This window comes from Trichomycterus rosablanca, chromosome 2 (genome assembly GCF_030014385.1).
Source record: "Trichomycterus rosablanca isolate fTriRos1 chromosome 2, fTriRos1.hap1, whole genome shotgun sequence".
NCBI classification, from domain to species: Eukaryota; Metazoa; Chordata; class Actinopteri; order Siluriformes; family Trichomycteridae; genus Trichomycterus; species Trichomycterus rosablanca.
In genome coordinates this window covers 39,909,517-39,933,423 of record NC_085989.1, presented here as the reverse complement: position 1 = coordinate 39,933,423, position 23,907 = coordinate 39,909,517, and the positions used below count along the sequence as shown (strand labels likewise).

The 23,907-nt window shown below is 39.8% G+C and overlaps 2 protein-coding genes across 4 annotated transcripts; both read right to left on the bottom strand.

The window, feature by feature from the left end:
- Positions 1–3,609: 3,609 nt before the first annotated feature.
- Positions 3,610–17,013, bottom strand: LOC134333454 (zinc finger protein 8-like). 3 transcript variants are annotated; one of them, XR_010015385.1, is made up of 6 exons: positions 16,641–17,013; positions 11,720–11,844; positions 11,209–11,326; positions 9,459–9,635; positions 5,343–5,511; positions 3,610–4,264 (listed from the first exon to the last, which is right to left on the bottom strand). XR_010015385.1 is itself a non-coding variant. In XM_063015450.1 (5 exons), exons 1-5 carry the CDS (start codon positions 16,921–16,923, stop codon positions 4,242–4,244), a joined length of 726 nt encoding a protein of 241 aa, XP_062871520.1. In that variant the 5' UTR covers positions 16,924–17,013; the 3' UTR covers positions 3,610–4,241. The 3 variants fall into 3 exon arrangements, 2 of the variants coding, with proteins under 2 accessions (XP_062871520.1, XP_062871510.1); XM_063015450.1 differs by lacking the exon at positions 5,343–5,511; XM_063015440.1 differs by lacking the exons at positions 3,610–4,264; positions 5,343–5,511 and having other exon boundaries at positions 8,797–9,635.
- Positions 17,014–19,675: 2,662 nt separating this feature from the next.
- LOC134333444 (zinc finger protein 239) lies at positions 19,676–23,895 on the bottom strand. The gene is made up of 4 exons (XM_063015429.1): positions 23,454–23,895; positions 22,423–22,498; positions 22,102–22,240; positions 19,676–20,673 (listed from the first exon to the last, which is right to left on the bottom strand). The coding sequence occupies exons 1-4, from the start codon at positions 23,753–23,755 to the stop codon at positions 20,018–20,020; spliced, it is 1,173 nt and encodes a 390-aa protein (XP_062871499.1). The 5' UTR covers positions 23,756–23,895; the 3' UTR covers positions 19,676–20,017.
- Positions 23,896–23,907: the final 12 nt, after the last annotated feature.

Genomic DNA, 23,907 nt, shown 5'->3' with positions numbered 1-23,907 from the left:
TTGTGGTGTAAAGAGTGACTTTTCTGACACCCTTTTGAACATCTGTTGGCAAACAGCTATGCAAAAGGGCTGGCTTTTGGACTTGTTGCTGATAACAGTCTGGATGGTTCTTTTTATCTTTGGTCCGGAGCACACGGTGTCCATTATTTCCAAAAAAGACCTGGAATGCTGATTCATCTGACCACAATACACGTTTCCACTGTGTGATGGTCCATCCTAGATGCCTCCGAGGCCAGAGAAGTCGACGCTGCTTCTGGACATGGTTAACATAAGACTTCTTTTTTGCACGGTAAAGTATTAAGTGGCATTTGTGCATGTAACTCTGTATTGTAGTGCTTGACAAAGGTTTGCCAAAGTAATCCCTCACCCATGTGGTTATATCAGCTATTGTTGAGTGGTGGTTCTTGATGCAGTGCCGTCTTGAGGGATCAAAGATCACGGGCAATCAGCTTAAGCTTTCACCCTTGGCCTTTATGCACTGAAATTCCTCCTGATTCCTTGAATCATTTAATGATATTATGCACTGTAGAGGGAGAGATATGCAAATTCCTTCCAATCTTTCTTTGTGGTACATTGTTTTTAAACATTTCAATAATTTTCTCACGCATTTGTTGACAAACTAGAGATCCACTGATCATCTTCTAAAGTAAATGTAAGGAACACTACATTGTTATTTTATTTGCATTTTCCATACTGTCCCAACTTTTTCTGAATTGGGGTTGTATGTTTGATACAAACATTAAAAAAACGTAGGATACAAGGGAAAAAAGATAGGATGCCAGGAAACGATTAATTGCACCCTTTGTTCAGTTTAAAATAAAGGACAAAATAAGACTAACCTGTGATTAATTACAAATCAGACTCACCTGTCCCCACCTTGTCAGTGCTCACGACTCTAATTAGCTTTGATGCTTAATTCCCTGTTCCTTGTTCACAATGGCAAAGACAAAAGAGCTGTCTGAGCAGACCAGAAATGCTATAATCACCAAGCACAAGCAGTCTAGGGTACAAGACTATCTCCAAAGAACTTAGCATGCCAGCTTCAGCAGTTCAAAATGTTATCAAGGAGTTTACTCTTAATGGAAATCAAGAACCCTCCAGAACATGGTCAGTGAAAACTGTTGAAGTCTTTTTTACTTTCTACTTTTATCAGTTAAGTAAATCTTTTATTTTATTGCATTTAAAAAATGTCCCAACCTTCTGGAAATGTGGTTTGTGTGTACTTTTGGCCATATAGTGTAAATGCAATTATTGATTGTGTTATATGTTGTATTTAGCAGTTATGTCACCCTCCTGTTCCCATCACTGAGTAGATGTTATTTGGGTGGTTGGATTATTTATAGCATCGCAGTGGCTTTGACATGGTAGTGTGAATGTTACTGGAGTTTTTTGTTGCTGTTTACAAACAGTGGCATTTTACAATAGTAAAAAAAGACATAGTATAACATTATAGTGTTGTATTTTTGGTTGGTGGACTATTTATAGTCAAACAATAGTCAACACATTAATGCTAATTTATTTATTTTTATGCCACTTTATACACTTGTGTTATTTATGGCATGATCAGTGTTATGTTTAAATCATTTTTTCTTGTTTTTAGTATGTCCATTTTTGTTTTCATTTTTGTTTAGGATTGTTCTTGTGTTTTCTTGGTTGAGGGTTTCTTTAATAGTTCCAGGTATGTGTAGCTCTTGTCTCTCTCTGGTGTATTTGGGGCATTCGATTAAGATGTGTTTTATTGTGAGTTGTATTTGACATCTTTCACATGTTGGGGGATTGTCTCCTTTTATTAAGTATTAGTGAGTGATTTTAGTATGACCTATTCTACATCTTGTGTATGTAACTTGGTCCACTCATCTTCCTTGGTGTATTCTTGGCTCATGGCTTATATTTGGATGAATCTCGTGTAGTTTGTTTGTTGTCTGTGTGGCCCACTCAGTTTGCCATTTTGCCTTAATGTGTTTATTTATTGATGGCTTGATATCTGTTGCAGGGATTTTTGTGTTTGTTATATTTTGCATTTCTATCTGGCTAATTTATCTGCCTTTCCATTTCCACTTATTCCACTGTGTCCCAGAACCCAGCAGTTTTTTGTTGTAATTCATTTGTTAGTCTATGGGTGGATCTTTGTATACTATTAATAATTGGGTGGTCTGCTTTGCATGATTAAATTGCTTTACATTAATGCTAATAAATCTGTCAAAGGGGGTCCCTAGCATAGGCAAACTGAAACTAATGTGATCAATAGCTGGTAATGAATAGATTTAAGAAAAAAAAGTGAATAAGCAAAGTACAGCAAATGATATTGAATAATATGTTTTGCTAGTTAGTACAATTGGTGCCTTTCAAGGGCAAGAGAATAAAAATGTTTTAGATGGATGGAAAAAAGGGGAAATCTACATTTAAAATGCAGACCATTTAAAAGTTGAAGTTAAAGGCTATTGGTCATTCAGTTTATATATAGAAGGCCATTTTTGCTGTGTGAGTGGAAAATAAGAACCCAAAACATCATTTACAACCAATTGTTAAAGATACACATTGGGAAAACATGGACACTTTTACTGAAGCATGTCTTTAGTTTGGTCAGTCTGAGCTGTAAAAAAATTACGATTACATTTAGAATACACATATTATAGAAGTCACCGACTACAGTGTAATTGTCTGTGCCGGGTAATGTGAAGTTAATGCTCCAGTAATTTCAGTTACAAGAAGATGCTTGCTACTTAATTATTGTTGACACTGTAAACAGGAAAAGTGGAAAAAGGTAAATAGGGACCAAAATTACGTCCACTCCATAAGCGATCCAACTGCTATGAATATGTTTACACTATAGACATGAAGTGGTTCAAAAGGTTGTGGTCCACTGTGTCAAAATCAAGATTAGGATCAAGACCTAGGACAACAATCTTGAGTCAGCTGACCTAAGTGCTATGGTCTGCTGTAAACACCGATTACTTTTTTGGAAGATATTAAATAGAAAAGATGTATTTTAAGACAGGGTTGAACATGCTGTTAAATGCAATTATCTGCTTTTTAATTTGCTATTGAATCACAGTGTATTTGGGACATTCACAAGTCCGAAAACATGCAGTCAGGCCAACTGAAGCTACTGATGGACTGGCGACCTGCCCGGGGTGTATCCTGCCTTTCGCCCAGTGAACAGCAGTGGTAAAACAAACAATAAATAAATGAATGATGAAGATGGCTTTATAATAATTAAAACTCAGCTTGTCACCTTAAAAGTCTCCTTAAAAAATGTAAGCCTGCAGCAGATACTAATTGGCCACCGTATCTGCAGGGTGGGGGCCGGACTATGTGTGGGTGGGTGGGTCATACGCTGTGTAAGGACCCTGATTGGTGTAAGAGACACCTGTGCAGAGTGCACGGGCGAGAAGAGGAGGGCTGTACACGTGTCAGAAGAGGCGTGTACAGTGACGTGCTCTCCTTGGATGCAATCTGGTATCTCTCAGCAGTGGGAGACCAAAAAAATTGAGTGTGCTAAATCGGGAGGAAGATGGGGAGAAAATGCATTAAAAAAAAAAAAAAGAATAAACAATTGCATGAATCTTTAAAGAACAATTTATTAATAAAGGAAGAAATATTAGTATAAACCTGGTAAAATGAAAACACAAACGTATAAAATACAAATGTTGCTGACAGTAACTTCACTTAGTCTAGTAACAAACATCCGTTGGATATACAAAAATAATAAATAATAATAGTAATTTATCACACATTCCTAATATACTCTTGGATGGCATTTGCAAAAAAATAGATGTATGATGTAAAAATTCGAATACATGAATAATACAGCTGATGCTACAAAAACACTTCCATGCGCAAAATTCATTCGTGTTCTTTGATATGACTTTAATGTGCCAGTTTGCACAATGCACAGTGTACGTGTCTAAAATTAATTCTACATCTAAAGTCAAAAGTTTACATACACCTGTAAAAAACATGTACAGCAGTGAATCATTGGAACACATACTTTATCCAAACAATACTTCATTTAGAAACTGACTAAGTTTCCCCCCCAAAAAATAAGACCAAATCTGGGCGCTTGAGTGGTGCAGTGGTAAACTGCGCTAACCCACTACTGCTGGGATCCACAGTTCAAATCTTCAGGAGTGCAATTGGCCAGTCTACGGACTGACCTGATTGGCTGTGTTTGAGACCAGGCTGCAATAGAGTTCTCGTCTTGTTTATGGAGTGTTACTGAATTGCGCCCAGAGATTACGTCAAAACTGGACCCAACACAACCCTGTCCAGAATAAAGGGGTGGAAAAACATGAAAATAAAATAAAACAACAAATCTGTTGGGTTTAACATACACACTGATCAGCCATAACATTAAAACCACCTCCTTGTTTCTACACTTACTGTCCATTTTATCAGCTCCACTTACCATATAGAAGCACTTTGTAGTTCTACAATTACTGACTGTAGTCCCTTTCATGCAGTTCTTCAATGGTCAGGACCCCCACAGGGCCACTACAGAGTAGGTATTATTTCTCAGCACTGCAGTGACTCTGACATGGTGGTAGTGTGTTAGTGTGTGAGGGACAGTGGGTGACCATGTCTCAAACACACACACAACAAACTTTTTTTTACTACCTCAATATTATAAATGTCACCTTTTTAAATGTTATTATTTGCACTGTTTTTATTATTATTTTATTCTATTTTATATTTTTGCACCTATTGTAACTGTTTTGTATATATTTGTTCTTACTGTTATTTTTATTCTTTTATTTCTCTGTAACTGAGCTTTGGCAATACGACTGTCCTATTTTGCCATGCCAATAAAGCTTCTTTTGAGTTGAGTTGAGTTTGAGTGTGTTGTGCTGGTATGAGTGGATAAGACACAGCAATGCTGATGGAGTTTTTAAACACCACACTGTCACTGCTGGACTGAGAATAGTCCACCAACCAAAAATATCCAGCCAACAGCGCCCCGTAGACAGCTACCTGTGACCACTGATGAAGGTCTAGAAGATGACCAACTCAGACAGCAGCAATAGATGAGCGATCGTCTCTGACTCTACAAGGTGGACCAACTAGGTAGGAGTGTCTAATAGAGTGGACACGGTATTTCGCTAACACTGTATTACTGCTAACAGCTTTTTCCCCAGAGCTGTAACACTTCTTAACCACAGTTGTTCTCTTGGTTAAATGTTGGTAAATACTGGTTAACAGTCAGTGTGCTGTCGGGTCTGTTAAATATGTTACGTTACATGTCATACATGTGTAATTATCTGTACTATTATGTGTATTGTGTGTACTACTATGTGGACTATTATGTAAATCACCAAAGCAAATTCCTTGTATGTGTAACATACCTGGTGAAATAAAGTGATTCTGATTTGAAAAAAGTCCAGCAGCGCTGCTGTGTCTGATCCACTCATACCAGCACCATGTCAGTGTCACTGCAGTGCTGAGAATAATCCACCACCTAAATAATACCTGCTCTGTAGTGGTCCTGACCATTGAAGAACAGCATGAAAGGGGCTAAAAAAGCATGCAGAGAAACAGATGGACTACAGTCAGTAATTGTAGAACTACAAAGTGCTTGTATATGGTGGAGCTGATAAAATGGACAGTGAGTGTAGAAACAAGGTGGTTTTAATGTTATGGGTGATCAGTGTACGTACAGTAAAACTAATATTGGTCATGTGTATCTGCTGGTGTTCATAGCCATCAACAAGCTTTTTGCACAGCTCTGAGTTTTTGACCTCTTGTCAGGATTTAAAAAAGAAAAATGTTCTTAATTTTCTGGCACAGACTTTGCATTTTCAACACAGTGCACATAGTGTTGAGAAAATTAAGGTCTGGGCACAAAGAACTCAATCCTTTCTTCATGACCAGATACATTTTGTCCAGACAACCCTTTCTTTGTCCTTGAATCAGAAGCAGGTTTCTTTGTTGGGTGGCAGCTTCCCGGCCGATGACATTGTAAGGCTTGTTTCACCCATGTTTCAGCAGCTTTAAACTTCTGACAAAGCTTTCAGACACATTTTCTCTTAGTATAAGGTCAGCTTAAGTGTTTTATCCAAACAATTGCTTGTACAGATTACTTAGGGATGCTTGGATGGTGGGACCCAAGTGAAGTTCCTGACATTCCAATCCACGGTTCAATTCTGAGAGGTGTACAGAGCTTTTTGAAATTTCCCTTTTAAATGCTTTTGCCTTTGTTTATCAGCAATACTGATAAACTTTGGCTTCCTGGCTCTCATACCGGTTCACTTTTTTTCTCTATACTAATTCACCTTGTTTGGGCAAAGCACAACCCTAAATTAGAAGAATTTGGGACAGTCCAGTGTTTCCGCTATTTACTCTGCCTTTTATTACACTGCAGAAAGTATGAGCCCAAGATATTCACCATTTTCTCAATTTCAGTACATTTATTAATAGGGATGTAACGATGCACCACAAGACAGTTAATAACCAATTCAAAAATTCCACGAATTTCGTAAAAAAAAAAATCGTATCGTAAAACCCAGTATCGTGAATCGCATCGCATCATGGGTAGAGTGTATCGTTACATCCCTATTTATTAATAAACATACGTTCCTGCATTTCAGGCCTGCAACACATTCCAAAAGAATGGAACGGTAATGCATTTACCACTTTGTAATGTTGCCATTCCTTCTCACAACACTCATAAGATGTTTTAGCATCAAGGATACCAAGCAATGAAATGTTTCAGGTGTAATTGTCCAACAGTTGTCTTGTTTTTGGTTTCAAAATTCTCCACACATTCTCTATAGGGGACATGTCAGGACTGCAGGCAGGCCAGTCCAGTACCCGTACCCTCTTCTCGATTACTTTTGTTCATTAATACTGCAATTACAGAAGTGTAAATTAACTGTTCCAAGAGCACTAACTAACACAGCCCCATACCATGACAGACCCTGACTTTTGGACTTATTGCTGATAACAGTCTGGATGGTCTTTAGTCTTTGGTCCACGTTTTTAAATATTTCAATTATACTCTCAAAGACTCAGCCTTTTGTGGATACTGCGTTTGTACCAAATAATAATTACAATCACCTGTTTACTTCACTTCTAGCCCTTTTCTAAAGTGTGTTGCAGGCCTGATATGCAGGAATGGATGTACAGTGTATCACAAAAGTGAGTACACCCCTCACATTTCTGCAGATATTTAAGTATATCTTTTCATGGGACAACACTGACAAAATGACACTTTGACACAATGAAAAGTAGTCTGTGTGCAGCTTATATAACAGCGTAAATTTATTCTTCCCTCAAAATAACTCAATATACAGCCATTAATGTCTAAACAACCGGCAACAAAAGTGAGTACACCCCTAAGAGACTACACCCCTAAATGTCCAAATTGAGCACTGCTTGTCATTTTCCCTCCAAAATGTCATGTGATTTGTTAGTGTTACTAGGTCTCAGGTGTGCATAGGGAGCAGGTGTGTTCAATTTAGTAGTACAGCTCTCACACTCTCTCATACTGGTCACTGAAAGTTCCAACATGGCACCTCATGGCAAAGAACTCTCTGAGGATCTTAAAAGACGAATTGTTGCGCTATATGAAGATGGCCAAGGCTACAAGAAGATTGCCAACACCCTGAAACTGAGCTGCAGCACAGTGGCCAAGATCATCCAGCGTTTTAAAAGAGCAGGGTCCACTCAGAACAGACCTCGCGTTGGTCGTCCAAAGAAGCTGAGTGCACGTGCTCAGCATCACATCCAACTGCTGTCTTTGAAAGATAGGCGCAGGAGTGCTGTTAGCATTGCTGCAGAGATTGAAAAGGTGGGGGGTCAGCCTGTCAGTGCTCAGACCATACGCCGCACACTACATCAAATTGGTCTGCATGGCTGTCACCCCAGAAGGAAGCCTCTTCTGAAGTCTCTACACAAGAAAGCCCGCAAACAGTTTGCTGAAGACATGTCAACAAAGGACATGGATTACTGGAACCATGTCCTATGGTCTGATGAGACCAAGTTTAATTTGTTTGGTTCAGATGGTCTCAAGCATGTGTGGCGGCAATCAGGTGAGGAGTACAAAGATAAGTGTGTCATGCCTACAGTCAAGCATGGTGGTGGGAATGCCATGGTCTGGGGCTGCATGAGTGCAGCAGGTGTTGGGGAGTTACATTTCATTGAGGGACACATGAACTCCAATATGTACTGTGAAATACTGAAGCAGAGCATGATCCCCTCCCTCCGGAAACTGGGTCGCAGGGCAGTGTTCCAGCATGATAATGACCCCAAACACACCTCTAAGACGACCACTGCTTTATTGAAGAGGCTGAGGGTAAAGGTGATGGACTGGCCAAGCATGTCTCCAGACCTAAACCCAATAGAACATCTTTGGGGCATCCTCAAGCGGAAGGTGGAGGAGCGCAAAGTCTCGAATATCCGCCAGCTCCGTGATGTCATCATGGAGGAGTGGAAAAGCATTCCAGTGGCAACCTGTGAAGCTCTGGTAAACTCCATGCCAAGGAGAGTTAAGGCAGTTCTGGAAAATAATGGTGGCCACACAAAATATTGACACTTCAGGAACTTTCACTAAGGGGTGTACTCACTTTTGTTGCCGGTGGTTTAGACATTAATGGCTGTATATTGAGTTATTTTGAGGGAAGAATAAATTTACACTGTTATATAAGCTGCACACAGACTACTTTTCATTGTGTCAAAGTGTCATTTTGTCAGTGTTGTCCCATGAAAAGATATACTTAAATATCTGCAGAAATGTGAGGGGTGTACTCACTTTTGTGATACACTGTATATTATCAAATGAAATGAAGATGACCAAACAAAACATGTAACATCTTGGTTTATACTGTCTGCAATGAAATAAAAGTCAAAGTAAATGAAAAAAAAACACTCACACTCCAGCATTTTCCATACTGTCCCAACTTTTTCTGATTTGGGCTTGTAGTACGTTTTTCAGTCGTTCAGGTCACAGCAAAAGAACAGTCGCAAAGGTCTTAGTTATCCCAGGAACGCCACGACATACATGTCTTTTTAATGTGTATTCTAACTTTTAACCTCATGTACAGTACCAGCTGTAACACTGATGCAGGTTTAGCTGTTACACTGATGGATGTTAAAACCGTGTTTATAGGTGTAGCGTTTACCGCAGTCCACACAGCTGTACGGTTTCTCTCCGGTGTGACTACGGAGGTGTATATTGAGTGAACTCTTCTGTGAAAAGCTCTTGGAACACTCCATGCACGAATAGGGTCTCTCTCCAGAGTGTGTGCGCATATGTATTTTTAAATACGGCTTCTGGGCAAAACGCTTGCCGCACACCGTACAAGCAAAAGGCTTCTCGCCGGAGTGTGTCCGTAAGTGCACTTTCAGATAGCTTAGGTAATTAAAGTTCTTCCCACAGAAAACACACTCAAACTTCTTCTGCTCTGTAATGCTGGTGAGGTTTGTGGACGGGTTTATGTGTACGTTAGCAGGGTAAAACCCACCGAACTCCTCGGCTGTCATATTCGATGAAGTCGAAGCATCTTCGAGCGTAGATGGTCTGGGGTCAATAGTTGGATCGGCAGCACTCCTCTGTGGCATGTTGTCTGTAGGTACTGTGTAGGTGATGAAATCGTCACCGCTTTGGTTCACACTGCTGTCCATACTGGACACGGCAGGTCCTACAAATCAACACAATAAAATATATAATACCAACGGAACCATACGGCTGGGCAATATAATATTGATCACAAACTATTTAATTATAATCACTGCTATAAAACTAGTGATAATGCCCATGTAAACACTACATTGTGACACAATGTTACTGACTAAGATTAAGAATTTGGTACACACCGCTCAGGTGGCGCAGCGGTAAAAACACATGCTAGCACACCAAAGCTGGAATTTCGAATACATCATATCGAATCTCAGCTCTGCCATCCGGCTGGGCTGAGTGGCCACATGAACAACGATTGGCCTGTTGTTCATACAGGGGTGGGTATTAAGCCGGATAGGGACTCCTCGTAACTGATGCACTATGACCTCTGCTGGCTGATTGATGGTTGCTGCACAGAGACGGGGAAAGAGTGCAGATCAGGGTGTGTCTCTCCATACACAGTGCTGATTCGCATATATGCACTCGCCTAGTGTGGGTGACAAAATGCATACGGCTGCTGCCCACGTGTCAGAGGGGGCATGGGTTAGCTTCGTTCTACTCAAAATCAGAGCAGGATCGGCATTAGTGGAGAGAAAGCGTGACAATTGGGCAATTGGACGTGCTAAAAGTCGGGAGAAAAGGGAGAAAATGCATTAACAAAACAATTCTACATTGGCTTAAAAAAGAATTTGCCCTCTTTCTGATTGCCATTGATATTGCATTAATTTCACATAAAATTATTTCAGATCATTAAACAAAACAAATTACATATTACAAAACAGTGTAACTTAATGCCAGGCTTTGCCAGGCCATTTCTTGATGCAGCGGTAGACTGTGTTAAGTGACAACGATTTTCTGAGGTAATCCTGAGCCTATGTGGCTATATTTAACACAGTAGCATGACAGTTTCTGATGCAGTGCCATCTGAGAGCTCAAAATCCACACACATGTAACAGGTTCTATGGATTCCCTGAATCTTCTAATAATATTATATGCACGATAGATGGAAAAGCCCTAAATTATTTGCAATCCTGTACTTAGAAATGTTCTTTTCAAACTAAAAAGAACTAAGTGATGTTGAGCCCCGACCCTTATTTGCAGGCTAAAAATCATGCAGAGAAACAGATGGACTACAGTCAGTAATCGTAAAACTACAAAGTGCTTCTATATGGTAATTTGAGCTGATAAAATGGACATTGAGTGTGGAAACAAGGAGGTCGCATAATGTTATGGCTGATCGGTGTATATTCCTGACCACAGTTAGCAAAACTGATACAAAATATGGCATGCAATGCACATTTTTGTGGACCGGTTCTAATGTTCAGGCTTATCAGTGTATAAAAACATGCTATAGTACTAAAGTACTATACAGTACATATAGTACTAAATATATGGATGTATTTGGGAGGTAAAGAAAGCCGGAGTAGCCTGTGTGAATACCCACATGGACACGGGAAACCTTGTGAAACTCCTCACAGACAGTGAGTGAAGTTGGGTAGGTACAGTTGGGTACTGTACAAGCAACTGCTTTAATATGATGTTCTCCCACCAAGTGCACTTATAAGATCATTCACTTCTGTTTCCATTCAACACACCTTTCTCATTGTTTCTCATTGTGTCTGCTTGTGGCTTGTGTTTGCTGGAGGTTTTTTTCAGTATTTCGTCATTGATGATAATCATCTCAGGTCCATCGTCATCCATCAGATCAATTGACTAATAAGTAGAAATAGAATAATTAGTAGATTCCACAAAATATCACACTTATAAAAGCTCACAAAAGCTCTTAGAACATCTAGTACAAATAACTGACCATGTTTTGTGTTCTGTTCTAATTTAGAACACGCATCATAGCCAGATCATTAGTAATCTATTTTAGTATTACTATGACATGTTAACAGCCTCATTTTAGCAGCATGTGCAAATGATACAACACCCTATGAAGTCAGTACTTGGTGACAAACCCTTATAATAAATCAACACTTAGCAACAGGTTCTTGTCATCATTGTTGTTCCTTTCTTTCTTTTATACACTACATGGCTAAAAGCATATGCATATGACTGTATATCATCTGTTTATAATATTGTTATTAGTATTTACACACACACCTCTATGACACAGGGGTCCACTTGGCTCTGACTCAGCTGGGCCGCCACAGGTTCTTTCTCTTTCCATAAGTCCATACACCATTCTTTCCCAAACACACCATCGATGGTGGGCCGATGTACAACTTCTGTTCAATAAAATGTCATACAAATGTTACTGGTAAATTGGGACTGAATTACATTCAGTATTAGTCTTATATAGAATAAAAGTCATGAGAAATCATGAGTTCAGGGGTCAGTGATAGCTCAGTGGTTAAGGTACTGGACTAGTAAACAGAAGGTTGCCGGTTTAAGCCCCGCCACCACCAAGTTGCCACTGTTGGGTCCCTGAGCAAGGCCCTTAACCCTCAATTGCTCATCATGTTCCGCTCATTGTGTAAGTCGCTTTGGAAAAAAGCGTCTGCTAAATGCTGAAAATGTAAATGAGAAATAACTAATAGATTACATTACATTAAACCTATTATTACCCTTAAACATCTTTTATAATTACATTAAATATACATCCACAGTGCTTATACAACAATATTAAGAATACCCTGGTAAGGATGCAAATCCATCACAAGGCTTCAACCATCCCCCTGAGACATAGCCAATCATGTCTTTTTGTAGAAACATGGCAAGCCAACAGCACCACTGACATTTAAACCCGGATTTCAGCTGTGGTGGGCAAGCATAACATATTGCTGCATCTTTTTGCAAACATGATGCATTAAAAATATACAGTGGACAAGAAAAGTACAATATGGCAAAGTCATAGTTAATAATAATAATAATAATAATAAGTTCAACTTATATAGCGCCTTTCACCAAGCTCAAGGTCGCTGTACAGTAATAAAAAGTGAAAACAAACGACAACACGCAAAACAAGACAAGGCAAAACAAAACAAAAACAAACCGACAGTGAGTAAGGATAGGTTAGAGATATAAGTTCAAGAAGTAGAATGAAAATGTTGTGAGAAGAGATGGGTTTTTAGAGACACCTTGAAAGCAGAAAGAGAAGAAATAGAGCGAAGAGTCGAGGGCAGAGAGTTCCAGTGTTGGGGCGGCAACGCTGAAGGATCTGCCGCCCATAGTGGACATCCTAAATCTAGGAACAGATAGTTGATTCGTGTCTGACGACCTTAGTTTGCGTGATGGTGTGTGATGTGTGAGGAGTTTAGTAAGATAGGCGGGAGCAAGACCATGAAGTGCTTTAAAAGTCAAGACCAGAATTTTATATTTAATGCGCATGGAAATTGGCAGCCAATGTAGTTCTTCCAAAACAGGGGTGATGTGGTCAAACTTTCGGGTAAATGTCAGGACCCGAGCAGCTGCATTTTGTATAGTTTGCAGGGGACGGAGGGTTTTGGCGGGAAGTCCGTGCAATAAGGAATTGCAGTAGTCCAAACGGCTGGTGACAAAAGCGTGCATCAGTGTTTCCGCCACCTCAAATGAAAGATAGGGACGGAGACGAGTAATATTGCGAAGCTGAAGATAGGCTGATTTGGATAGTGATTTCACATGAGGACCGAATGAAAGCAGAGGGTCAAACAGAACACCAAGATTGCATACACAGTTGGAAGGTGTGATGGAAACATTCCCAATGAGGAGGGGAGAGTTTGTGAAAGAAGAAAGTGTAGTTTTAGTGCCCACGTAAAGAAGCTCAGTCTTAAGGGGATTAAGCAGCAAGAAATTTGAATGCAGCCAGGATTTAAGTTCCTGGATACATGAGGTAAGCGAGGTGGGAGGAAAAGAGATGGATGGTTTGAAGGCAAGGTAGAGTTGGGTATCATCTGCGTAGCAGACATGCTGGAACTGTAAAGGGTGTTTCTTAAACTGTTGCTCCACTGATTTTATACTTGTCAGCATAGGTTGTACCTAAAACACCTGAACTTAATATAGAGGGGGTGTCCATATATCAGACTTTTGGTCATGGAAATTTTACATTAAACCTATTTTTTTGCTTAAACCTCTTTTTAAAGGAATCAGTAGTGCCTAAATTCCAGGGGTTTGAATCCCATGCTGGGTTTTTTGTCTTGTTGAAATGTCCAGATTTAGTTTCTAGTTTGGCATGTAATATTAAATCCTACTCCAATATACCCTAGTATATCACACTATTTATGTTCTCCTTAAACGCCATGTAATGCCAAGTACCATTTGTGGAAAAGCAACCTCATATCATGATCAGAGTCCCACCTCCAGGCTTAAATCTGGGTATGATGCCTGAGATCACATGTCCAAACCCTTCTTTATTTAAACAGGACCAGCTGAGATATTGCACACAAGTTCTATTTTTGTTTTATCTGTTTATTCTTCTAATTTGTCTTGGTGGTTGTGAGTCATATTTTAGGAAACGTTTCTAATTCTTTCTTAGCAAAAAAAAAAAAAAAAAAAACAACTGTAAAATCCTGCACGTGTCTGGGGACAACTTGTGGTTTCATCAACCTTTTACATGCAGATTATCAAACCAATGATGAAACTGGTACTGACAATAATTTGACAATAACTTGTGTTTCGCTTTGGCTTGTTTATTGTTTATTAGGATTTTAACGTCATGTTTTACACTTTGGTTACATTCATGATCGAAACGGTAGTTACTCATTACACAAGGTTCATCATTTCACACAAGGTTATATCAAACACAGCCATGGACAATTTAGTATCTGCAATTCATCTCACTAGCATGTCTTTGGACTGTGGGAGGAAACCGGAGCACCCAAAGGAAACCCACGAGAACATGGGGAGAACATGCAAACTCCACACAGAAAGGACCCGGACCACCCCACCTGGTGATCGAACCCAGAACCTTTTTGCTGTGAGGCGACAGTGCTACCCACTTAGCCACCGTGCCGCCTTGCTTTGGCTTGTTAGCCAAGGTTTCCATTTAGAATTTTAGGAAGCTCCTTCATCTCAACAATTATTGCTAATTAATGAACAAAATATTTTGTAAACATTAGTAATTCTTGTTTATTCGTATATAGACACACTTGATTATTAAGTATACTGTGAGGAGGTTTGAACCCATGCTGTGGGTCTTGATGCACCATACATTGACAGATTTTGGCTTCTGCATTTTACACTGACAACAGTCTGGATGGTCCTTTTTATCTTTGGCATGGTGAACCCAATGTTCTTTTTTTTTTTGCTGAAATGTGGACTCGTGGAACTTCTAGACATTGGCCCAGAGAACTCTACAGCATTTGACCTATAGCTGACATATGGACTTCTCTTTGTGTAATTGAGTTTCAGGTTATTTTCTTGATGCAGCGGCAGACTGTTAAGTGAAAAATTGTATTCCGAAGTACTCCCGAGCAGAATTGCTTGTTTATTTTTTGCTAGCAATACCTTTTAGTTTAGGTTAACTTTGTGTGTTTCTGATTTGTGTAAATCCTGTTCATTCAAATTATTCTCCAGACCACACAAGGAGGATGGAGGCCCCTGCTGGGTCTGGTTCTTCTCAAGGTTTCTTCCTATAATTTTAAGGGGAGTTTATTTTCTTGTCATTTTTGCTTTCGGCTTGCTCAACAGGGGGTTTGGTCTGTCGGTCCTGGATTGTGTAAAGTTGCTTTGAGACAATGTCTATTGTAAGACGTGCTATACAAATACATTTGACTTGGCTTGAGATAAAGATCATGGTGGAGGGATGGGCTATTGAAGGACAGTCTAAAAACTTGACACAATTAAGAATGTAAACAAAACAGCCAAGATTGGTTTACATTACTGTGTTTTAAGGCATTCGTATGTAATCATTTTATTAGTTTTATGATGTCTCGATTTGTTCAGAAATACTGACAAGTGCACCTTTTAAGTTTCAATACTAAGAAGGTGTACCCAAGAACATTTATTTACTTATTTATTTATTAGGATTTTACCGTCATGTTTTACACTTTGGTTACATTCATGACAGGAACGGCAGTTACTCGTTACACAAGATTCATCAGTTCACACGTTTAATGTCAAACACACACACTCATGGACAATTTTGTATCTCCAGTTCACATCACTTGCATGTCTTTAGACTGTTGAAGGAAACCAGAGCAACCGGAGGAAACCCACGCAGACATGAAGAGAACATGCAAACTCTACACAGAAATAACCCGGACCGGCCCACCTGGGGATCGAACCCAGGACCTTCTTGCTGTGAGGCAACAGTGCTACCCACCGAACATGGTACCTGGGTACATATAAGGACATGACTCTTGTCAGTGCATTTAAAAGCGCATCTTTGCTAAAATAAATGCTGGTAATTAGGGGAAAGCAGTTATATACGTGCAATAAATGTTATATAAGGTAAAACTGACAAATGTTGCGTGCTTAATTTTGTTTGTTTATTAGGATTTTACCGTCATGTTTTACACTTTGGTTACATTCATGACAGGAACGGTAGTTACTCGTTACACAAGATTCATCAGTTCATAAGTATAGTAATGTCAAACACAGTCATGGACAATTTTGTATCTCCAGTTCACATCACTTGCATGTCTTTGGACTGTGGGAGGAAACCGGAGCTCCCGGAGGAAACCCACACGGACACGGGGAGAACATGCAAACTCCACACAGAAAGGACCCGGACCAGCCCACCTGGGGATCGAACCCAGGACCTTCTTGCTGTGAGGCGACAGTGCTACCCACTAAGCCACCCCCTACATATAAGGATATTTACATTACTGTACAGTACTGTACTGTGACAGTATACTGCCTAAGCAATTGAGGGTTAAGGACCTTGCTCAAGGGTCCAACAGTGATAACCTGGCAGTGGTGGGGCTTGATCCAGCGACCTTTCGATTACTAGTCCAGTAACTTAACCACTAGGCTACAGCTGCCTGTGGCTATGACTCTTGTCAGTAAATGTTGGTACTTAGGGGAAAGCAGTAATACACGTGCAATACATGTTATATAAGGTAGAAATGATAACATATGCTGTATGTTTAGTAGATAATGTCACCTTTATTAGCAGCAGCAGCGGTAGCAGCAGTTTTAGCATTCTGTAGTAGTTCGGCTATCTTCTGAGCACTCCTCCTGCTGGCTCTCAGCTCACTCTCCAGTAAATCACACTTATTCTTCAGACTTTCGTTTTCACTTATCCTCCGAGAAAGCTCTCTTTTAAACACAGCATGGCTCTCCTCCACCAGCTTCCCTATCTCCAGCACCGCCGTCTTGGCTAACATCTCCATAATGGACGCTAACTGGCTCTGAAAATGCGAGCTGCTCACCATGGTTTCCACCATTTTAATCTACAGCGCTGTGAAACAAACCAGCAGATGTAAAGTGAAGCGACACTTCTATATTATCAGTGTTTTGTTTCACTGGCTTTACCTGCTTCTTATCGCTATTTTACTACTTTATTGTGCTCTGAACAGCCGAAAGGTATCATGGGATTGATTACCGTAACTGTTAGAATAGAACAGCTGGTCCGGTGTGGCTTCCAAAACTGGACAGTGTAATTATAACCCCAGTCTGTCTCTCCCAGTACTGCTCCTCCATTAAAGAGCTGGTTTACACCATAACACCAGAGCTGAATAATCTCATTTAGCTTAGATTAATATTCGGAAGCTTATGTTTCCACGTTTTGTTGTCCTGAAGATGTTTATGCTGGATTTAAATGGACACATTTACCTTAAATGTATGTTTGGGATCTTAGTTGTAACCAACATTTTTTATTTTTAAGCTGTATGATCACCAACCAGCAGTGACCAGCTTAAACTCCAGCAATAGATCAGGGTTTGGCAACAGAAACCAGCTTACACCAGTTGTCTAAGTTGATCTTAGAACATTTTATGCAGTACATACATACACCGATCAGGCATAACATTATGACCACCTTGTCTCTACACTCACTGTCCATTTTATCAGCTCCACTTATCATATAGAAACACTTTGATGGACTACAGTCAGTAATTGTAGAACTACAGTTTCTCTACATGCTTTTTTAGCCTGCTTTCACCTTGTTCTTCAATGGTCAGGACCCTCACAGGACCACTACAGAGTAGGTATTATTCGGGTGGTGGATCATTCTCAGCACTGCAGTGACACTGACATGGTGGTGGTGTGTTAGTGTGTGTTGTGCTGGCATGAGTGGATCAGACACAGCAGCAGACACTGCTGGAGTTTTTAAACACCTCACTGTCACTGCTGGACTGAGAATAGTCCACCAACCAAAAACATCCAGGCAACAGCGCCCCGTGGGCAGCGTACTGTGACCACTGATGAAGGTCTAGAAAATAACCAACTCAAACAGCAGCAATAGATGAGCGATCGTCTCTGACTTTACATCTACAAGGTGGACCAACTAGGTAGGAGTGTCTAATAGTGGAGAGTGAGTGGACACAGTATTTAAAAACTCCCGCAGCACTGCTGTGTCTGTGATCCACTCATACCAGCACAACACACACTAACACACCACCACCATGTCAGTGTCACTGCAGTGCTGAGAATGATCCACCACCTAAATAATACCTGCTCTGTGGTGGCCCTGTGGAGGTCCTGACCATTGAAGAACAGGGTAAAAGCAGGTTAACAGAGTATGCAGAGAAACTGATGGACTACAGTCAGTAATTGTAGAACTACAAAGTGCTTCTATATGGTAAGTGGAGCTGATAAAATGAACAGTGAGTGTAGAAACAAGGAGGTGGTCATAATGTTATGCCTAATCGGTGTAACTGTAAGTTTATGTAGTGATATAATGGTAATCATTTGAATATTGTTTATTGATAAATACAAATACTTACAACATATTACAACAACATTTAACCTAATAATTAAATGAATAATTAACTCATGGCTTGCTGTGAAGTGTGAATTCAACAAACTGACCCATCACACCAAACAAAGCTAAGTTGTATTGCATTTTGGCTAAATCAACAGAGACTTTTAAGATCCACCCCAGTGTTTACCACACTAACGTTATACTTGGGTGAACCCTGCAAGCATTTTATATATTTCAGACTTGCCTCAAACAGTAAATATGTAAACAACTTGGGTTTGCCAGGGCAGTTGTAGCCTCGCGGTTAAGGTACTGGACTAGTAATTGGTCACTGCTTTAAGCCCCACTACTGCCAGGTTGCCAATTTTGGGCCCTTGAGCAAGGCCCTTAACCCTTAATTGCTTGAACAATATAATGACACAGTACTGTAAGTCACTTTGAATAAAATCGCTGCTAAATGCTGTAAATGTAAAACAAATGTAAAATGTAAACAAACTGACCCATCACACCAAACAAAGTTAAGCTGTATTGCATTTTGGCTAAATAAAAAAAACAACAACAACATTTAACATCTATACCAGTGTTTACCACACTTAAGTTGCACTTGGGTGAACCCTGCAAGCATTTTATATCTTTCACACTCGCCTCAAACAGTAAATTTGTAAACAGTAAACAGTTATGCACAGGTTTGTGTATGTACTAATAAATAAAATGAGTAATTATAACCTCAAGAATGACATACCGACTCTGTGTGTCTTACCCAATCCTGTTCCCAATCCAGAACAGCAGGGCTAAAAACTTACATTTACGTACTTTACGTTTGTTTGGGATCTTAGTTGTAACAAACATTTGTTATTTTTAGGCTGGAAGATCACCAACCAGCTTAAACATCAGAAATAGATCAGTGTTTGGCAACAGAAACCAGCTTACATCAGTTGGTCATTGCTGTTTTTGTCTAAGTTGATCCTAGAACATTTTATGCTAGTAAAACGTCTAAGTGTGGTGAAAAGGAATAGCAACATTACAAAGTGGTAAATACTTTACTGCTTTACTGGAATGTGTTGCAGGTCTGAAATGCAGGAATGGATGTTTATTAATAAATAAAATGTTAAGTTGAGCAGACAAAACTATCTAAATATCTCAGGTTCAGGACTGCAGTGAAATAAAAGTCAAAGTAAATGTAAGAAACTCTGTGTTTTTTTTTTTTTTTTGCATTTTAATGCTGTCCCAACTTATTCTCATTTGGGGTTGTACATTAGGTTTAGCTTATTCCAAATATAATACAGTGGGACCCCTAGTGGGCCTCACCCACCTTCTCATGAACCACAAACAAATAATACACAGTTGGACCTTTTGAGGCATATTTGTATTTAATTAAAAATCTTGTGTACAAACAACATAAATCCTATGTGCTGACGTTTGACATCTCAGTAGACCTGCTAATCAACTTTTCTAAAAATTCATTTTCTAATTATGATTACTGCCTAACCACAGTTAATTATGGCTCACATTTTTTATTCCAGAAATGACTACATTTACCTTTACCTGTTCTTACTTGGCTGCAAGTAAACCATTTATAAATGTCAGTACCACAAAGTCTAGGTTTTTTTTTCCAGCCGTTATCTGGTGTTACGCTCATACAGACCTGAATCCACATGCAGACTTCCAGTGGGATCAAAATGTAAAGCTAAGTGTTTGTTCAGATTGAATTTTTTCGTAAACCCTTTGCCACATTTGACACAGACGAAGGGTTTTTCTCCAGTGTGGGTGAGCTGGTGCATGTCCAGTGAACACTTCTGGATAAAACCTTTCCCGCAGAGGCCGCAGCGATATGGCTTCTCTCCAGTATGTGTGCGCTGGTGGGTGTACAGATGTCCCTTCTGTGCATATCTCTTCCCACACAGTGAGCACCGGTACGGTTTCTCCCCGGTGTGACTCCGCTTATGTATTTCTAGCTGACTGGAACACTTAAAGCATTTTCCACAAAGTGGGCAAATAAACCGTTTTTCACCCAGAAATCTGGAGCTGGTGCTACTTTTAACTGGTTTTGGTGAAAGATGATTAGGTGCAGCAGTACTGTAACTTATTTTGGTGTTTGAGCTTGATTGTACTTGTACAGCAGGTCCATTGGATGCATCCAGTTTCTTTCCAGATGAGGTTCTGTCCAGTGGTTGAACTGAAGTGCTCTTCACTGCTTGGGTTCTTGTATCAGCAGGTTTATTCATTCGAGGCTTGATGGGTATTTCTTTAGCAGTAGTGGAGCCAGTTACACAAGCTAAAGTAATAAAAAAAAAAATAACATTAAGGAAAACCGGTTATTTTAACTGTTTGTGGGTTAGAGGTTAAATAGCAAACAATATAGTTAAAGAAGTTATCAGACCTTAGGTTGTAATCTAGAAGCAAAAGCTTTTACATACATTTTGTTCAACACGTATACATATAACTGTGCTAGCCCTTCTTGACAGTAGTATAGTTGTGGCCATACACACACTTCAAAAATTCTTACTTTTTTACCATGGGTAATATGACACACTGTGATACACATAAGCATCATGTGTACCCACATGTGGCATGTAATAGATATATGTCACACAATGACCCTAAAGCTTGAATACTGTAGTACTTGATGTCTTTTTTTAAAGTGCTTTGCTGTATACACTGATCAGCCATAACAATAAAACCACCTCCTTTCTACACTCACTGTCCATCAGCTCCATTTACCATATAGAAACACTTTGTAGTTCTACAATTACTGACTGTAGTCCATCTATTTCTCTGCATGCTTTGTTAGCCCCCCTTTCATGCTGTTATTCAATAGTCAGGACTCTCCCAGGACCACTACAGAGCAGGTATTATTTAGGTGGTGGATCATTCTCAGCACTGCAGTGACACCGACATGGTGGTGGTGTGTTAGTGTGTGTTGTGCTGGCATGAGTGGATCAGACAGCAGCGCTGCTGGAGTTTTTAAACACCTCACTGTCACTGCTGGACTGAGAATAGTCCACCAACCAAAAATATCCAGCCAACAGTACCCCGTGGGCAGCGTCCTGTGACCACTGATGAAGGTCTAGAAGATGACCAACTCAAACAGCAGCAATAGATGAGCGATCGTCTCTGACTTTACATCTACAAGGTGGACCAACCAGGTAGGAGTGTCTAATAGAGTGGACAGTGAGTGGACACAGTATTTAAAAACTCCAGCAGCGCTGCTGTGTCTGATCCACTCATACCAGCACAACACACACTAACACACCACCACCATGTCATTGTCACTGCAGTGCTGAGAATGATCCACCACCCAAATAATACCTGCTCTGTGGGGGTCCTGACCATTGAAGAACAGGGTAAAAGCAGGCTAAAAGAGTATGTAGAGAAACAGATGGACTACAGTCAGTAATTGTAGAACTACAAAGTGCTTCTATATGGTAAGTGGAGCTGATAAAATGGACAGTGAGTGTAGAAACAAAGATTTAATGTTATGGCTGATCAGTGTATATCTTGGGTTCATACTGTAATAAAAGTCAAAGTTAGAAACTGCATTTTTTTTTTGCATTCTCCATACTGTCCCAACTTTTTCTGATTTGTGGTTGTACAATTAATACATTTTTTTAAATGTATTCATTAATTTGTATTATAAAACACTATTATACCAATTCCTTTAGGACATACTAGTACTATCTGTAACATATTAACATAAACTTACCTTGCTCCTGTGTATTTTGCCTTGCTGTTTTGCTATTCAGTGAATCCACTCCATTCAGCTCCTGTTTGATAATTACTACAGTAGACTGTTTTTCCAGTTGATGCTGTGGTAGACTGTCATGCAGCTTGTCTCTGTCAGGCTGTATGAGAAAGATATTACCTTCAATATTTGTTCAGATTTTATTTAGACAAACGTTTTACAGCATAATGTTGCAAAAAATTGGTTCTGTAATGAGACCCCTATAAGCAAAATGTTTACATTAATTACCTATACAAAATACATTTCTGGTTAAAAGGTTCATAAAACATAGAAAATACCAACTTGATCCTTTTTAGCAGCCACGTGAGTGTCTGCTAAAGCTGCATCACATCCATCCAACTGCTGCAGGTCAGTCTCTCTAGGAAAAAAACAAAAAAAAAAAACAATCGTAGGGAAAATGTCTTTTCTCTTTTTCTCCAACATATTCCCCCAAATTTTCTCCCATAATCTAGTCGTATCAAATTACCCTGATTGTGTAATGCTTCACCTCTTCCAACACAACCCCCCACTGCTGACTGAGGAGCTTCGCAACTGACACACGCCCCCTCTGCCATGTGTGCAGTACCGACTGCCTTTTTTCACCTGCACGAGGAGAGTTCATATGCGGATCAGCCTTGTGCATTATTCCCCAACTCTGTGCAGGCGCCATCAATCAGCCCGCAGAGGTCATAATTGCACCAGTTATATCGTCGTTCATGTGGCCGCCCAGGCCACCCGGATGGCAGAGCTGAGATTTGATACGTTGTATTCGACATCCCAGCTCTGGTGTGCTAGCATATTTTACCGCTGCGCCACCTGAGCGGCCTATTAGTGTATTTTTAAATTTTTTTTTTTTTTTTTAATATACTACAAGCATACTTGACATGTTCACAATCATCAGTCAGTGATTGTATACATTGATTTATGTCTTTATTAGGATTTTAATGTCATGTTTTACACTTTGGTTACATTTATGACAGGAACAGTAGTTACTGGTTAGACAAGATACATCAGTTGAAGTCTTTAATGTCAAACACAGTCATGGACAATTTTGTATCTCCAGTTAACCTCACTTGCATGTCTTTGGACTGTGGGAGGAAACCAAAGCTCCCAGAGGAAACCCACACAGACACAGGGAGAACATGTAAAACTCAGAACCCAGAACCTTCTTGCTGTGAGGCAACAGTGTGCTACCCACCATGCCACCCCCAGTGATTGTATACAGATAATGCACCTGTAGTAGGTGTATTTAACACATTGGTAATTCAAGTGTATTTGCTTTCTAGTGACTGGTGTTTAACCTGAGCATCAGATACATGAAAAAGCACACTTACCTTTTAACAGCTGATCGAGTCTCTGTTCTGGGTGAAACTTCAGCATCATGTAGTGATGGTACTGGTGCAGATGCAGTGTTTATAAACTCCTGGTTGTGTATGGTATTCAGCTGCATGTGTTTCTCCATCAGCTGCAGTCTCTTCCTCAGAAACTCTGCTTCCTGCTTACTGCTGTTTAACTCCGATATCAAAACTTTACACTCGATTTCTACTAGTTTACTGATCTCTAACACTGCTGTTTTACTCAGTGTGTCCATGATGGCAGCTATCTGAGTCTGAAAGCCTGTAAGAGGAGTCAACATGGCTTGATCCTTCAAAAGTCTAATACAAACAGATAGTAGAAACCCTGCGCTTTTATCACTCTCTTGCTTATCTGCAGCTACTGTACAACTGAGTCCATTTAAAAACAATAAAAGCCTCTTGTAAGCAATGATCAAACGGTTAAAAGTTAAAC

Coding starts and splice junctions, on each gene's coding strand:
- LOC134333454 (XM_063015440.1), bottom strand. CDS start 16,923: ATGGTGGAAACCATGGTGAGCAGCTCGCATTTTCAGAGCCAGTTAGCG. Junction 11,845..16,640: donor CGCTGCTGCTGCTAATAAAG/GTGACATTATCT, acceptor TTTATTGAACAG/AAGTTGTACATCGGCCCACC. Junction 11,327..11,719: donor TGGACCCCTGTGTCATAGAG/GTGTGTGTGTAA, acceptor TCTACTTATTAG/TCAATTGATCTGATGGATGA.
- LOC134333444 (XM_063015429.1), bottom strand. CDS start 23,755: ATGTTGACTCCTCTTACAGGCTTTCAGACTCAGATAGCTGCCATCATG. Junction 22,241..22,422: donor TGGCTGCTAAAAAGGATCAA/GTTGGTATTTTC, acceptor TTTCTCATACAG/CCTGACAGAGACAAGCTGCA. Junction 20,674..22,101: donor GCAAAATACACAGGAGCAAG/GTAAGTTTATGT, acceptor TTATTACTTTAG/CTTGTGTAACTGGCTCCACT.